Raw genomic sequence first — 17,644 nt, forward strand, 5'->3', positions numbered from 1 at the left:
GAGTCTTTGAGTAACCAGGGAGTTACAGTCTTAGTCGCACCCGTTTCTAGGTGACCAGGTAGTCACAGTCTAATCACGTAGAGTCTTTGAGTGACCAGGGAGTCACAGTCTAATCTCGCGGAGTCTTTGAGTGACATAGGAGTTACAGTCTCAGTCGCACCCGTTTCTAGGTGACCAGGGAGTCACATTCTAATCACGTAGAGTCTTTGAGTGACCAGGGAGTCACATTCTAATCACGCAGAGTCTTTGATTGACCGGGGAGTTACAGTTGTAGTCGCACCCGTTTCTAGGTGACCAGGGAGTCACAGTCTAATCACGTAGAGTCTTTGAGTGACCAGGGAGTTACAGTTGTAGTCGCACCCGTTTCTAGGTGACCAGGGAGTCACAGTCTAATCACGTAGAGTCTTTGAGTGACCAGGGAGTCACATTCTAATCACGCAGAGTCTTTGATTGACCAGGGAGTTACAGTTGTAGTCGCACCCGTTTCTAGGTGACCAGGGAGTCACAGTCTAATCACGTAGAGTCTTTGAGTGACCAGGGAGTTACAGTTGTAGTCGCACCCGTTTCTAGGTGACCAGGGAGTCACAGTCTAATCACGTAGAGTCTTTGAGTGACCAGGGAGTTACAATTGTAGTCGCACCCGTTTCTAGGTGACCAAGGAGTCACAGTCTAATCACGTAGAGTCTTTGAGTGACCAGGGAGTCACAGTCTAATCACGTTGAGTCTTTGAATAACCAGGGAGTCACAGTCTAATCTCGCGGAGTCTTTGAGTAACCAGGGAGTTACAGTCTTAGTCGCACCCGTTCTAGGTGACCAGGGAGTCACGGTCAAATCACGTAGAGCCTTTGAATGACCAGGGAGTCACAGTCTAATCTCGCGGAGTCTTTCAGTGACCTAGGAGTAACAGTCTCAGTCGCACCCGTTTCTAGGTGACCAGGGAGTCACAGTCTAATCACGCAGAATCTTTGAGTGACCAGGGAGTCACAGTCTAATCACGTGGAGTCTTTGAGTGACCAAGGAGTTACAATCTAATCACGCCAGGCGCGTAGCCGGGGGGGGGGGGGCGGTGGGGGCGGTCGCCCCCCCCCCAAAAAAAAAGAGATAGAAAGAGAAGAAAAAAGTAAGAGGACGTAGGAAGAAAAAGGGAAAAGGAGTCGAGAACGGTACAACGAATCGTCTTCTTTCTCTAATATTTCAATGAAACGTGAAAGCTTCCGTGCTTCGCGCAGGAGGAGGGAGGAGGGGGGGGGGGGGGGACTGAATTCAGACAAGGATTAAGAAGTCGAGAACGGTACTTTTAGTCGTCTTCTTTCTCTAATGATTTAATGAAACTTCAAAGTTTCGCGCGAGAGGGGAGGGGGGGGGGAACAGAATTCAGACAAGGATTAAGAGTCGAGAACGGTACTTTTAGTCGTCTTCTTTCTCTAATGATTTAATGAAACTTCAAAGTTTCGCGCGAGAGGGGAGGGGGGGGGGGGGAACAGAATTCAGACAAGGATTAAGAGTCGAGAAAGGTACAACGAATCGTCTTCTTTCTCTAATAATTTAATGAAACGTGAAAGCTTCCGTGCTTCGCGCAGGAGGAGGGAGGAGGGGGGGGGGGGACTGAATTCAGACAAGGATTAAGAAGTCGAGAACGGTACTTTTAGTCGTCTTCTTTCTCTAATGATTTAATGAAACTTCAAAGTTTCGCGCGAGAGGGGAGGGGGGGGGGAACAGAATTCAGACAAGGATTAAGAGTCGAGAAAGGTACAACGAATCGTCTTCTTTCTCTAATAATTTAATGAAACGTGAAAGCTTCCGTGCTTCGCGCAGGAGGAGGGAGGAGGGGGGGGGGGGGGGACTGAATTCAGACAAGGATTAAGAAGTCGAGAACGGTACTTTTAGTCGTCTTCTTTCTCTAATGATTTAATGAAACTTCAAAGTTTCGCGCGAGAGGGGAGGGGGGGGGAACAGAATTCAGACAAGGATTAAGAGTCGAGAACGGTACATCGAATCGTCTTCTTTCTCTAATAATTTAATGAAACGTCAAAGCTTCCGCGCTTCGCGCGGAAAGGGGGAAACTGAGTTCAAATTAAGGATTAGGAGTCGGAAAAGGTACAACGAATCGTCTTCTTTGTCTAATAATACGTCAAAGCTTCCGTGCTTCGCGCAGGAGGAGGGAGGAGGGGGAGGGGGGGGGATTGAATTCAGACAAGGATTAAGAAGTCGAGAACGGTACTTTTAGTCGTCTTCTTTCTCTAATGATTTAATGAAACTTCAAAGTTTCGCGCGAGAGGGGGGGGGGGGAGGAACAGAATTCAGACAAGGATTAAGAGTCGAGAACGGTACATCGAATCGTCTTCTTTCTCTAATAAATTAATGCAACGTCAAAGCTTCCGCGCTTCGCGCGGGAGGGGGACTGAATACAGATAAGGATTAAGAGTCGAGAAAGGTACAACGAATCGTCTTCTTTGTCTAATAATATGTCAAAGCTTCCGTGCTTCGCGCAGGAGGGGCGGACTGAATTCAGACAAGGATTAGGAGTCGAGAAAGGTACAACGAATCGTCTTCTTTCAAAGCTTTCGCGCTTCGCACGGGAGAGGGGAAACTCCCCCCTCCCTGCACCCATCCCCCTAAAGAGCGCGCTATGCGCGCTCTTTAAGTGATTCGCACACTTCGCGTGCTCACTACCGCCCCCTAAAATAAAATCCTGGCTACGTGCTTGAATCACGCGGAGTCTTTGAGTGACCAGGGAGTAACATTCTTAGTCGTATCTGGTCTCTAGCTGACCAGGGAGTCACAGTCTAACCACATGGAGTTGAGTAACCAGGGAGTCGCAGTCTAATCACGCGGAGTCTTTGAGTCACCAGGGAATCACAGTCTTAGTCTTATCGGTTGTCCGACTGACCAGGGAATCACATCAAGTCCTGTTAGGTCTCTGAGTGACTGAGGAGATAAAGAAACAAGTAAGACAATACAGAATAATTTGATACAAGATGCAAGATAAAACACAGTAAGCGGTAGGCTGCAGAAGGATTGAATATGATATTTGTTTTATTATATTGTGAGGTCACGACACACTTGTGATTATATCTCGATTCACGATGAGGAACAGCAACAGTACGAATCAAACCCTTTTGCTACAAGAGAGCCTTTTGTATAAACATTCTAAAGAAGCCATTCACATTGATTGGTCTGATAACCCGCCATTTATTCTGATCTATAAATCAATATAGTACGATATTCGGTGTTACGTCATGACAAAGGGCTATCGTATCGCATATTTCAAATTTTGAAATTGCGTCCTTAAATTGAGTTAATTCAAAAGATCAATATGTAATGTTAGCACATTTAAAAATGTGGATAGGTTTATATCAAAGACATGTGTTAGACATAAATGAAACTCAAAAGCAGCTATACGGCGGCCAATTCTAGAGAAGGATTAGGACAGAGAGAGGAAGAGAGAGAGAGAGAGAGAGAGAGGAGTTTGTGAAAGAAAGAAAACAAAAGAGAGACGTATTACCAACTATCAAAATTAAGAGTCTGCACAAAAAATATAGCAAATATATATCGGTTTGCGTTTCTTAACACTTCAAAATATATAAAAGTTTCTACTTTGAATAATATGCTAAGAAAGAAGTTTGTTGTAAAGCCATACAATGCATTAAAATGATTTATTTTCCTATTGCTTTGTACACGATAGCACTTCATACCTCTATTTTCATAGAAACACTAACCGAGCAACATCCTAAATTTGTTGATTTAAACTTTGAGTATTTGAATCAGACATGCTCGACGTTCATTGCCCAATCTACTTGTTCACACAAAATTAACTGAACTTCAAGAATAGGCCCTTATACTTTAACACACGGAATCATATAAAAGGTTCTTACTAATCAATACAGTCACAGTCATTACACATTGACATAGAGTAACATTATAATTGGATGTGGGATCATAAATATGACAACAAACGGAGATTGTGGCTAATCATAAGTATGTGGAAAGATGAATAGCGCCAGCTTTCGTCCTTAGGCAGGGCAGTCTGTTTCATCATTGGCGCAGTCGAGGATGCCATCGCATCTGAACAAAGATGGGATGCATTTATCATCACTGCAGGCGAAACCCTTGCAGGCTGTAAGGGATTCAAAAAGATATATAAATAAATTGTGGCGATATTAAAGCCTATCTGCACTACTTTGGCCAGGAGGGATTACACCTCCCCGAATGGTCACTGAACAGCTCTCGATTAAGTAAAAGGGGACCATGGGGGACCAACGGTCACCGATTAGGCATTGTTTGTTATACAGAGGGCGCAAGTAGCTATATGTAGTGCAGTGGGGCTTTAAAGGATAAAGTTGAGACCTGGGCCTTGTTCAATAAACTTGTTAATAATAACAAATGATAAATTTCTATGACTCTCTGTCAATCAAATGCCACGATTTCAGTAGCTTATAGCAGTTGTTGTTTATAAAAAGTTTAATAAAAAAAGGACCCAGATCCTGCAATTGGAGTGTGAAAGAAATCGTCTAGAAGCACTAGTTTGGCCAGGAGGGATTAGACCTCCCTGTATGGTCATTAACAGGTGGTTATCTCATCAAATCAGCTCTCAATTGATCTAAGTAAAAGGGGACCATGGGGGACCAACGGTCACCGATTAAGCATTGTTTGCTATATAGAGGGCGCAAGTAGATGTAAGTGGTGCAACGGGGATTTAAAGGAAAAAGTTGAGTCCTGGGCCCTGTTCAACATTTTTTTTATCAATATCAAATGATAAATTTCTATTACGAATTTGCTCTTTGTCAATCAAATGCCAAGATTTCAGTAGCTCATAACAGTTAATATAACTTGTTGTTGATAACAAAAACATATTATGAAACAGGGCCCATGTAATTCAAATAGAGTGTGAAAGAAACCGTCTAGAAGCGACTGGAAACATTGAGGTTGATTATGTTTTTCTTAAGAATGTGTGCGGACTGTGAAGTTTTCAGTTGTCATGGTTTTGGAATGATCAAATTTAAAACAAAATTACTCGGTCATGCTTGGGATCATACACAATTACACACACATAAATAGGTATATTGGACTACAGACAAATGTTTGGTCCTATGTTTCGTTCATGGCCCTATTATAAAGAGTATTTTAAGAGCAATCCTTTTCAATAGACTGCTATAACTAGCACACACACCAAAGATAAAGCTCAGATGAAATCCTGATCTCGACTGTCTCTTCGACATGCATGAACACACTAAAACACCTCCCCCACAAGGACACGTCAAATGAACGAACGAACCAATCAACAAACAAACAAACAAACAAACATAGATCCTTCAAAAATAAGAACCATGAGGACCAATCATATCCCCTCTAAAATTTTGAAATGAAGTAAAAGTAACTTGCAGAAGAAGTTGCGCATTTTTTACATTATTATGATATAATATACTTTTCTATAACACTCTACTTTGTGCCTAAAATAGTAAAGACGACTGTGTAAACCAAGCCTAGTACTATTTCAATTAAAATCTGAGTTGATGCGTTTACACTTACGGCAGTTGAGCTCGTCTGCCCCATCGTCACAGTCGTTTGTTCCGTCGCATCGCCACTCCCACTTAACACAGCCTAGGTCACGGCTAACACACGGGAAGCAGGCTGACTGCTCGGTGTTAGTGTCAGTGTTGGTGTTTGCTCCGGCGTAAGCGGCAGACTCTCCGACTAGAGTGGTCTCTGAGGATTAAGAATGCGAGATGAGGGAGGGGCAGAGAGAGAGAGAGAGGAATAACACCAACAAAAGTCAGGGAGGGAGAGCGAAAGAGAGAGAGAGAGAGAGAGAGAGAGAAGAATAACCGAAACAAAAAGGGAGGACAGGGGTGAGGGAGGGGGGGGGGGGGGGGTAGAGAGAAATTGAAAGCGAAAGAGAAAATGAAAGACATAGATAGAGGTAGAGAGAATGATAACAGAGGGAAAAGAACAAACAGAGAAAGATAGAAAGAGCGAGAGAAAGAGGAAAAAAGGGAGAAGGGGTAGAAGTAGGAGGGATCGGGGAAGAAAAGGGGGAGAAAGAGAAAAATAAAGATCGAGAGAAATGGAGGGAGAGAATGAGAACGAGTTGGAAAATAATATGGGAAAGAAAGTGAATAAGAGATAGATATAAAGATAAAGAGAGATATTGTGATCAAAATTAAAACGGAAAGCGGAAAGTGGGTGGGATGTTTTTTTTATCAAGTTATTTCAAATATAGTGTTCCAATTTATTTATGTTTGTGGGGGTGGGGTGACATAACGAGGGGGCGGCTCAATATAATGTACTTTCTGTCACTTCCTTTGTAGGACGGATGTGTGAACTTAATACTCTCGCAGGTGGTATCATGAAAGAGGGCAAAGATAGATTGGAAGCCTTCGATCGGGGCTGTATACAGGAAATTAAACAACCACCACAAGACCTTGCGTCTGAGGTGAAATCAGTCTTGAACTTATACACAAAAATACACTGGACTTCATGAAAGTTTAATAAAATATTGTACAATACCTGATACCTTTGCCATACCCGATTATTGTATGAAAAGGGGAACGCCACTATGTCCTGAAGTCTAAAATGTAGGATTATGGTGTTTTAATGGTACGCAAAGTTTAGGCAATGAAAGTAGTTCCGGAATTGGTAATTATTGATTAAGCTATAAAGATAAAGAAACATAATATAGAAGCAATAGCTGGCTATCTCCATCACTGAAAAAAAAATCCCACCATTTCCTAATTATCTCCCATTAATATAAATGCGCCAGACGTGGGATTGTTTTTATACAGTAATATGAAAGCAACGAAAACTATAGATTTGAACTCAAGTAGTGTGAGTCGGCAATCTAATCTCGGAATTTCGACCCTAAATTGAAGGATAAAATTGGAAGTATAAACGGAAAAGGAAACGATCTGTTACCCTGCCTTTTTAAGATTACTGAACCGTTCTGTCTGGAATAACCATCAACAAATTCATCTTGATATTGCTTTCAGGATATGTATTCTTAAAGATTGTTCGAAACCAAAGAGGTAATATGATCCTGATGGTAGTGACTTTAAAATTGTGAAAGAGCGTAGGGGTAATACAGAGGCGGGAAGGGCTTTAGCGAGACGGTAAGGGGGTGGGGGGCATTAATCGTGGTAGCTTGAAACGACTTCTATAGTTTTATCTGAATATTAAGGCTAAAAGGCACTAACTTTATAACATTTCAAGATCACAACTTCGATTACTCGATGCAAGTTGTGTAGTAGCACATTTTCTAACTCTTGTAGCCGTTTCATTATTTTGTATTTTTCTACTGTAATTACCTATGTAAAAACCAGATATTCGAGTGATTGGATCCTTTCATTATTTCTCTTATTTTGTATGGACTCATAATGACAATGAAATGCTATACTAATATTGTCTATACAATAATGTGCTACATTCTATACTATACTTTATTTATTATCATACTTTGCCGTATTTCGCGAAATAATGAATGTTGGTATATCATGTTCTTTCTAACACCAGCGCATATGTCGTTGACCCTATGTGTTCATTGGAGACGAGAGACCATCACCGCCCCATATCCCTGATATTAGCAAAGCACTTTTCTTGACAATCGCAACTATTTTCCCGTTTTATATCGCTAACCCTCATCACAAGGTCTTAGTATGAATCTATCCTGAAAGTTGACGGCCGTCCAATTTGAGGTGACAATTAATCTCCCGTTGCCGTGGCAACTGTTTATCATCTGAGATTGTAAAGGGGTGAAAGTAGAAATGATTGGGATCCTGTGGGCTACAATGAATGGACTATAATCATCACAAAGACCAGTATATTTTTAATCTACGCGATTGTGGACCGGCGTTTTTCGATTGATTACAAATGAATACAAAGGCTTGTAGAGAATAAAGTATTCCTACAGCGGATATGTCTCATGATGAAAACAAATGATGGTTTTAAACTGGACAATATCGAGTCTCGCATTAAACAAATAAACTTCAGTTGGCGCCGGATTTAAATACGCATGTCAATTCTTATTTTACTGAATATCACGTCATTTTCATATTCTGCAACTGCTTCTCTTCTACCATTACTGCTATTACTATTACTACTCCTTCCAGCCTGACTACCACTGCTACCCGTCCTCCTCCTACTATTATTATTGTTATTATTACTACTACTGCTACTACTACTACTACTACTATTACTACGACTTCTACTACCACTGCTACCCCTCCTCCTTCTCCTACTATTATTATTATTATTATTACTACTACTACTACTACTACTACTACTACTACTACTACTACTACTACGACTACTACTGCTACTACTATTATACTACTACTACTACTACTACTACTACTACTACTACTACTACAACTATTACTCCTCCTCCTCCTAATACTACTACTACTACATCTACTGCTACTCCCCTACTACTTCTACTACGACCGTTAATCCTGGTACTATTTCTACTCGTGGGCAAAGGGTTGTTAGTACGACAATTGCTTTTGTGAAAATGGCTTGACATTATATTATGCACTTTTGACTATGAGGTTATGAATATACACACTTTGTTTGAATATTCATATGTTCGAGTTCGTTGGAGATTGTAAATGGAGTCAACCTTGGTCCTAGGTAATTGATATGTCTTGCTTTCCTACGCTATATACATGAATGTGCTTTCATGATTTGATGTGTTAGGTAGGAGATAATGGATGTTTTAGTGGTCACTCTGAATCGCCCCAACTTGTACCAACAGTGAGCAAGGGGGAGATTTAAACAAACAAGAGAAGGAAAGTAGCTCTGGATCTGGACTGAAGAATGAGTGACTCACCCATAACGGCGCTGATACGGACAGTGAAGTCCACCTTTTCTCCCTTCGGATGAGCAATTAAGAGCCAAGCCACGTTGCTTTCAGTCGAGTACACATGCGTGCCGGTCGGCGTATCGGTCGATCCCGGTGCGATGCGGGCAGTCTGGGTAGAAACCGTCGTGGGATCATCGCCCGAACCAGAGGCGATGTAAGAACGACCCGCTCGCTTGGTGTTAGACGTGAAGGTGATCTCGATAAAATCGAAGCTGATCTCGGTGCCGTGAGGGCCAGTGAAGCGGTAGAGGGAGAACCATGTGTTGGTGCTAGCTACCTTGATTGGTTGGTTATCACTGGCATGTATTAAGATGGGATCGTCAATACTCAAGATATATGAGGCTAGAATGGAAGAGTGAAACAGAAAAGGAAATAATAATATTTAATATTAATATTTTCATATTGTGTTGGTTATTTTTACCTGACTGCTAGAAGGCATAAATGCTTGTTAGTAAGCAACAGGACGGCCGACGGCTTTAGGTCCTCTCCGAGGGACCTGGTAATGAGGATTAATGCCTTACCAAAGGGCATTAGCGCATCGACTTGGTTTCGAACCCGGGTCACCGGATTACGAGACCACTGCTCTATCGACTTAGCTATCGCGCCTCCACAATTATTAACATAGTTTGATTACAAGTCTGTAAGATGTAAACGAAAGATTAGGGGCGTGGAGCCCGATAATCATAGAGAGTACTAAGGTCTTGAAGAGTGGGAGGGGTCATATGACCAGAATGAGAACACATAATTAAAATGAAACTGACAGAAAGTAAACAAATAAAAAAAAGGACGAATAAGATGCTCAATGATGAAGATGTCTTGGAGTTCCGATCGGTGCAAATGGTGGTTGACTCTTTGTCAACCCTTCTTTATGAGGTACCGACACAAATTAGACCAGAAGGCGATAAGTCCAAGGAGTTAGAGATGAGGAAGTGAAGGGAGAGGGGTTTGGGTAGATTGTGTTTTAAGAAAAACTCATAATTTCAATTCTCTATAATAATGTTTTTGAGAAATATGAAACTTATTTTTGTTTAAACTATTCATTCTATTTCTGTATTAAAAAAAAACGATGCTTGTTCTAGTTTTTGGGATGAAACAAGTACGGTAATTATTTCTTATCATGTGATTGTGATTTCTTTTAGTCCTATGCATTTTGAAATTCTGAACAATAAACTTTGTTGTATTTATGTTGGTTTATCGAATGATTTGAAAAAGCTTTGTTATAATTATGTTGCAGTTTTGTATAAATTATGTTGTGTACGAAATAGAATTGGAGTTTTGAGAAATAAATATATGAATAAACAAAATTCCAAATGGAATCGTGCATTCTCAAATCGATGTCAACTCGTTTCTCCGACTTTCACATCGAAATGGAATGTCACGGGCTCAACGCATCGGTGTGACCTAACCATGATTTATATCATCATCTCTGTCTCTCCTACTTTTTGATTTAATATCCCGTCATAAAAAAAAAAAATCCCGTCTCTGCTTAGATTTAAATTTAATTCCACAGTTATCTTTACTTCGAAGCTTTAGATATCTTGCATGCTCAAAGCCTATTATAATGTTGTAAGGCACACCACGAAGGGCAAACCATCAAATTAAATTGACTTTTAAGCGGGTACAACATTATATGACTCAATGCCGCGTTAATTTCTCCGTTGATTAATTCGTTAAAGGTACTTAATTTCTTCTTTATGTCAACATAAAATGATAATTGATGTTAGACATGGGCTATATTGCGATCTTCGGCACCGTATGACAAGAGGATGTGATGCCATTAACGTTTCCTTTTATGGTTCGTGCAGGATATTACGTAACATTTAAGGTAACTCATTATAGTTATCCGTTAACTTATACTGGATAATTTCCTTCGCGCTAGAACCATTCAATAGAACAGTAATGTTAATCAATGGTTGTTATTAATGAGGAGTGAAGTAAATTCGACCAAACGGTAGCTTTTCTGCTCATTCAGTTTTATTAGCAAAAAAGGCAGTCTCATTATTCTTAGCTCAGTGGCTGCCTGTACAGCGTAGCGTGGTTCGACCTTTGGAAAGTAATCAAAAGGTCTTCTTTTAATGTCCCTTCCCGCCCTCTCTCTCTCTTTGAATTTCTTTTTAGCTCAATGCGAAGAGGGGATGGTTGCTGCTTTTAGAGGGGCGATTTTATTTTATAGCCCAAAAGGGGAATCTGGTATAAAGAAGCATGTTATCAAAACTATATAATGGTTATAGAAGAAGAAGAAAATGATGGAAAAAAAAAAAAAAGAAGAAGAAGAAGAAGAAGAAGAAGAAGAAGAAGAAGAAGGAGAATAAGAAGAAGAAGAAGAAGAAGAAGAAGAGAAAAAAGATGTACAACGACGACGACAACAACAAGATGATGAAGAAGAAGAAAAAGAAAAGAAAGAAGGAGAAGAAATAAAAAAAAAACAAGAAAAGTAAAGTGGGGACTGAGCGGACAGGAAAAAAGATACACTATTGATCCCATTTTTGTTATAAACTAAACATATTTCCAGGCCTTGGAAACCCAAAGTAAGACAGTCAGAAAGTCTCCCCTACAACTAACCCCATCATACATATGCACAGGTCATTATCCTTTGACCAAAGAACATTCTCTTCCTCTGACCAAATATTACCAGGCGTAGAAACACCTGTTCCGTACCCCCAATCAAGCTCCTAGGTATACAGCTTAATGGATTTATGTCTCCCTAGCCCTCTGGTGGAAATCCCCTTACCACTGGAGTACCCAGGCAATCTTTGCTAATTGATGAGGGGCAGAGCGTAACGTAGAGGTGCACAGTTATCTATCAGAAAATTTCTCTTCTGTTTTGGGGGCAATTGCAGGTAAGCATTGATTAGTTTGATAATATATCACATTTGTCATTGAGCTTGGTAATCTCCGCCCCCTCTAATTTCGTAGAGCCCCCTTTCCCTTTTTACCTAATGAACAAGCATCTTGCAAGTTAGATATTGGATAAAAACCTATTCCTTTCATGATTTTTTTTGCACTCGATGAAATGTCACCCCCGCGAAGTTTACTTTAAGGCGCCGAAAGTCTTTGTACAAATGAAAAGGACAATGCAATGATGCAACTTGTGTGGTGGATATGTGAGTTATAACAAATTATATCTGTATCGTACAAATAGCGCCAAAGTATTTATCACTTATGTGTGAAAAATGGCGCCAGGTCATTTTACATCGGTGTTTATAAAATGTCGCAATAGGGTTTTATACGAGAAATACAAGTTAACGAGACATTGTGCAAAAATAAGACATTCTTGTTTTCCACATACTAGCTCTTTTTCTCATTTACGCTCTCTCTATCTCTCAATATTTGTTTTCTCCTACTGATGTTTTGGTTCCTTCCCCATTCAAAGTTTTCTTCTTAAGTTCTGATTCCCTTTATCTTCTTCTTCTTCTTCTTCTTCTTCTTCTTCTTCTTCTTCTGCTTTTCCCTCTCCCTCTCAATATCTTTTCTTCTTCAGTCATAATGTGTGTATCTTTCCCTTCCTTTGATTTCATAGCTCTCGTATTCTCGTCCCCTTCTTCCTTTCTTTCTTTCTTTCTTTTCACCTGAAACCCTAATCACACCAACAAGACCGATACCAGACCTACATCAGGCCGATCAACAAATTACCTTACCAGACATGGCAACGAGTCGGTCGGTTTGGGGTCGGTGTGAAGTCGGTTTGGCAGTGTGACCGGGGCATTACGGCCTTGTAGTCCTATTCGTTTTTATCTTCTTTGATACATTATGAGCGCCATCCCCAGCTCTTCCCTATGCCAACCCACCTTTGAAATTTCACTGGATCTCCAAACCCTTCCTTTCTTTTCAATTCAACCTGCAATTAATCAAACCCTTACTGTATTATACCATAATATATAGGTCAAGAGTTCCCGATAGAATCAGATAGTCACTAGAAAGATTACCTTAAATCGTGGCACATTGCCTCAAGCCCCATGCATAGTGTCCCCAGATTTATCACAATAATTATTTATCAATGGTCCCGCTCAGTTTCCCAGCTTATGTGGATACATGCCCACTTTTAATCACATATATGATATTCCCGAGGGCCTAGCAGCTACATAGGACCACACAATTGAATAATGGTAACTTCGTTACATAAAGCATAAGCATAAACATATGAATCGTATTGATATCACTGGTCATACTAGAAACAATCTACGAACAGTAAAAATGACAAATATAATTTGTGTATGTTCGAGAAAAAATATTCGATTTGCTCATAACAAAATCACGTAATATTAAATGATATTATGATAATATATCTTAGAAATCTTAGAAAAAATAACATGAAACACATTGTGAAATTATACCTCATTTTGTGAGGTCATTTTCAAAATATGTGAAAGGATTTTCACAGACATATTAGATTAATCAAAGCCTTTTTTTAGTACATTTCAGTTCAATATCAGTTCAATTTAATATCAAAAAATCAATTACTAGTCAGGAAACAGGTTTATCATACTTCCGTAAACACGATGAATTAACACAAATCAGTTCAAACATATATTCCATATATACATGTATATATTTGTTATTTTGCTTTGTAAATGTGTTATGATCCAATGTTATGCTCTGTATGTCATTTGAAAGAAAGACGAATTAAAATCTTATCTTATCTTATCTTATATATATATATATATATACATACATATATATATATATATATATTATCTATATCAAGAGCATTCAGCCTCTTCCGGTCTTGTAGTAGACCTACCTAATCTGAAATATTGATCGTCAACTGTTTATGCTTGATACCTCAAGAATAATGCCATGTAGAATACGCGCTCAAAGAAATAGTACTTAAAGGTATTACAAAGTTTTGGTAAATTTTGAAAATTGGCTGGATAGTGATTCTTTACAATTTTTATATATTTGGATGCCCCTATGGATGTATTATACGCACTAAAAAATTAAGCCCCTAAAACTCTTCTGCTTTCGAGAAAAATTGAATATAAACATTTACCGGTGCTCCCGGTAAATGTTGATAAATTTGAAATAGCGCCTACGGCCAGACGATGGTAGCTGCGACCATAAAAATCTCAGAATATGCAGATCTGATATATATATTCCAAACAGTAATAGCAAATCGGTCGATTTTATTCAAATCACATTGTTTTATAGCTAAATTAATATGTTGACCTTGAGAGGGCGCTATACAACATAAATAGTTTATTATTTACAATTTCATCACTTTAGACTCGATTTCAACCGCGACAACGATCAATGAATATTGTAGGATTGCATATGCTTCCAATATCTTTATTTGAACCAAATTCATTACCCCATACAAAAACTTTGTATTACCTTTAATGATGCATTCTAAAAACTTTGGACAGTTTAACATGACCTACACCCGGGCATGAAGGTTCATCTTCTATACCACCGATCGTATCATGATTATGGCTCAAATGATATGGACAAATGGATTTTGAATAAAATGAAGCACAACATGGGACGGGGACGGGACGATTATATATGGTACATTGTGCTTTTAGAAGATTTATGGAAAATTAGTTAATGCCTGTGTTAGACTTACATATTAAACTTAAAATTTAGCATTCAGATTTAGCTAATATTGTCTTCAAATAATCTCTTTTCTGTACTAAAATATGAAAGTTATATAGGCCTTGTTGTTAAAAGCCCATCATCCTTTCTAGTTGTACACATATTAAAATTTTCCAATTATTTTACTCAATATTAAATGTTCTGTGATGTTTAGTTCGTTTGAAATACCTGAGGTTTTATGTTTAAGATGAAAAAAAGGGATAAACAAAAATATTATTAATAGGAAAAACTTCAAACAATTCTTAATGAAGTAGAGAGTAAAATTATAAAGAGGCACTTACATCCAAAGTCAGCATGCTGGCATATTCCCTCAGCCTCATCTTCACCATTGGGGCAGTCTCGGCTGAAATCACAGAGAAGTTGATGCCCAAGGCACGGGGAGTCAGGGGAACATTTGAAGCAATCTATTGGAAAGGGATCAAAACGTTATTAAATGCCGCTGCCACTTCAGTCAAAAAGTGAAGCCCGTTGCCACTTGAACCGAACATTAACGACACTTCATTTACAAAGCGTCATATACATGTCGCAAAATGCTCAAGGCGCTGAGTGTGTATATTTATTTGAACAAATATTTACTTGTATATAAGGAATGCTAAAACTTCAAAAAAAATACACTCGATTATTTGCTATTAGTTGCTTAAAATTTGCTATAACTATTCTCTGTCAACATGGCTAACAAACGCATTAAATATATAAAGAGGATTAAAAAGCTTAGTGGTCGTTCACATGAAACTTATATAGACTAGTTTCTTATTTTTATTAGGAAAATTGAAAATAAATCATAATTTTTTTCAATCCAACTTTTAAAAAAAGTATTAAAGGGATTGGGTATTCTAAATAAAAATAAACCTTTAGGTCAGTCAGGAATCCATAGAATTTTACTGATTATCAAGATATATATGACTGGAATTCGAAATTTCAAAAACCATTTTCCCAATGTTTTTAAAACACTACAGTTTATTGGCGAAAATGAATATGGTAAAACCGTCACTCATTTTTGGTAATTTATTTTTTAAGGCTTCAATGTTACACCATATCACATACACTGATAACGCTTGAGGCAATGCATCTCAGATTTGTAAAACTGGAAACATTTTTAAACAATACCTTTAGTAGGTCCTTGATTGAGAGTGTTTGCAATTATCTCTGAAATACAATACATCGTCAATTTTTTTGTTAATGTCTTTCTCTACAGCTACGATGAAAAAAATCGATAACATCATGTAAATATTGCATGTGTTGATAGAAATCACGCTAAATAAAAAAAAGTATTATGCACTTCTATCACGGTTATGGTGAAAAAGATTGAGATATACGACTTCAAATTTTGCGAGTCTTAGACAAAAAAAGACAAGTAACATATACAAAGGAAACATTGATAAAAAGAGTCAATAATTATGTTTAGGAATCTGTATGTAAACTTCGATAGCTGCAATAAATACGTACTGAAGAATAACTTGCACTTACAACGTTTGGCCTGAAACTCACGCCTATGTTTTTTTTTGTAATGAGGGAAAAAGTAATAGGACAATCTTTTTAAGCCAAGTAGACTAGCTCAGGGAGAGGTGGGTACAAAGAGATCGCGGTATCGCGTTTGATAGCGAGAGAGAGAGAGAGAGAGAGAGGGGAGAGGGGTGAAGAATCTTTAAAGAGAAACGTAGGTCAATCGCTTTAATGGGTTATTAGGACCTAGGCTATAACACTTTTAAACAACAACAACAACAAAGGCAGCAGCGACAACAAGTTAAACAAGATCATCAATAGCAACACTAAATATATGACCCGAAACTTTAAGCGAATTCCCATGATTTTTTTGTAACATTCGTATTATTCCTCAATCCTCTCACAATATCTGAACGGTTTAAGACTTCGCCCACATTTTGTCAACTTCAAATGGTTTTTTAATTCTTGCTGTGCCGATGATTATGTAATAATAATACCCATTTTCAATACTGTTCTTCCTTAGGGCCCTGGCATTTTTATTTCTTCAGTGATTACCAGATACTCATTTAAAGCTGGGTGGAGAGTGGCAAATGTTAATGTCTTGCCGAACGACGTTAGTGCCGGGCTGAGATTCGAACCCTCAACCCTTGGATTGAGAGTCAAGTGAATGAACCACTCTACCACGACACAAGAAAAAGAAGAAACAAAATTCGGTCACATCTTCCACCATCAAGAAGTTAGTTTTTGATGACCAATTTAAGTGAATGTTTATACAATATCTTCTCTCATTACGACATTAAACAATGGCAATGACTGATAAACAAAGAAGAAACGGACACGTAAAAGACCACATTTTGTCAATATATAGATGTGTTTAAAGAATCACTTACCAGCGTTCGTTCGTTGTCTCGGTCTCGCCCCGGAGATGAGGGCAACCAACCCAAGAAGGATCAAGACAGAGAGCTGAGATGTCATCGTCATTTTCATCTTCTCCTTTCAAAGCTCCTTTGACTGCAGCTAATAGGGATAACTGGAAAATCTTCTCAAGAGGGATGAAAGCTGAAGTTCTCGAACGAGTCTGACTTTGAGCCTTACGTCGACCACGATGCTAACACAGACAATGATGAGGGACGAGGAGACTGCCGGTGGTCGGAGCAAACCATATTTTTATACCAAATTTCTGGCGATCTGCGCGCGCATTCTTATTTCAATCTTGAGTCTTCCTTAGCCAATCAGAACAGATCAAGGGATCATCCTCTCATTGCAAGGTGCTTATGCTTCCACTTTGCTTTGTGACGTCACACCGTTTATTACCAGCGTGTTTCATTTGATTTATTCATTTTTCTTCTGTGTAGTTGCTCAAATGGGGAAACTGCAGCAACAGTTTGAAATATTAATCTTATTCATAATTCTGTACTGAAACCAAAATGAATTTCCTTTTTGTTTAATAGGACACCTTCAGGATGCTAAATATTATACACTTCCCTTCATGACGTCATTTGCATGCAGGACTGTGTTATTTGATTTTGAATGTTGTTAAAAAGGAGACATTATTTTTCCTAGAAGTATTTTTCATTCTGTATTGAAGATATGATTCTGTGAATTCCATTATCTCTCTCCACCATCCACTTCTTACCACGCTTTTTCTTGATATTATTAGCCATTATCATCGAACTGAGCCCCCTCCTCCCTGATACTGCCCCTTGTTCCATCCTCTTTTCCCCTCTCATTATAATTTCCCCCCTGCCCTTCTTT

At 38.8% G+C, this 17,644-nt stretch overlaps 1 protein-coding gene across 1 annotated transcript; it reads right to left on the reverse strand.

Annotated features, from left to right (window-relative positions):
* Nucleotides 1–3,018: 3,018 nt before the first annotated feature.
* Nucleotides 3,019–17,020, reverse strand: LOC764793 (low-density lipoprotein receptor-related protein-like). Its single transcript, XM_001201295.4, has 5 exons — nt 16,780–17,020; nt 14,728–14,850; nt 8,822–9,196; nt 5,530–5,706; nt 3,019–4,117 (listed from the first exon to the last, which is right to left on the reverse strand). Exons 1-5 carry the CDS (start codon nt 16,874–16,876, stop codon nt 4,014–4,016), a joined length of 876 nt encoding a protein of 291 aa, XP_001201295.3. The 5' UTR covers nt 16,877–17,020; the 3' UTR covers nt 3,019–4,013.
* Between the last annotated feature and the right edge of the window lie 624 nt (nt 17,021–17,644).

The sequence above is a fragment of the Strongylocentrotus purpuratus genome, unplaced genomic scaffold (genome assembly GCF_000002235.5).
Source record: "Strongylocentrotus purpuratus isolate Spur 01 unplaced genomic scaffold, Spur_5.0 spur5_scaffold_1, whole genome shotgun sequence".
NCBI classification, from domain to species: Eukaryota; Metazoa; Echinodermata; class Echinoidea; order Camarodonta; family Strongylocentrotidae; genus Strongylocentrotus; species Strongylocentrotus purpuratus.

What these genes read in the sequence shown, in the direction of transcription:
- LOC764793 (XM_001201295.4), bottom strand. Translation starts at nt 16,876, where the DNA reads ATGAAAATGACGATGACATCTCAGCTCTCTGTCTTGATCCTTCTTGGG. An exon ending in GAGACAACGAACGAACGCTG is followed by an intron (nt 14,851 to 16,779) that starts GTAAGTGATTCT and finishes CCTTTCCAATAG; the next exon opens with ATTGCTTCAAATGTTCCCCT. An exon ending in GGCAGACGAGCTCAACTGCC is followed by an intron (nt 4,118 to 5,529) that starts GTAAGTGTAAAC and finishes AATCCCTTACAG; the next exon opens with CCTGCAAGGGTTTCGCCTGC.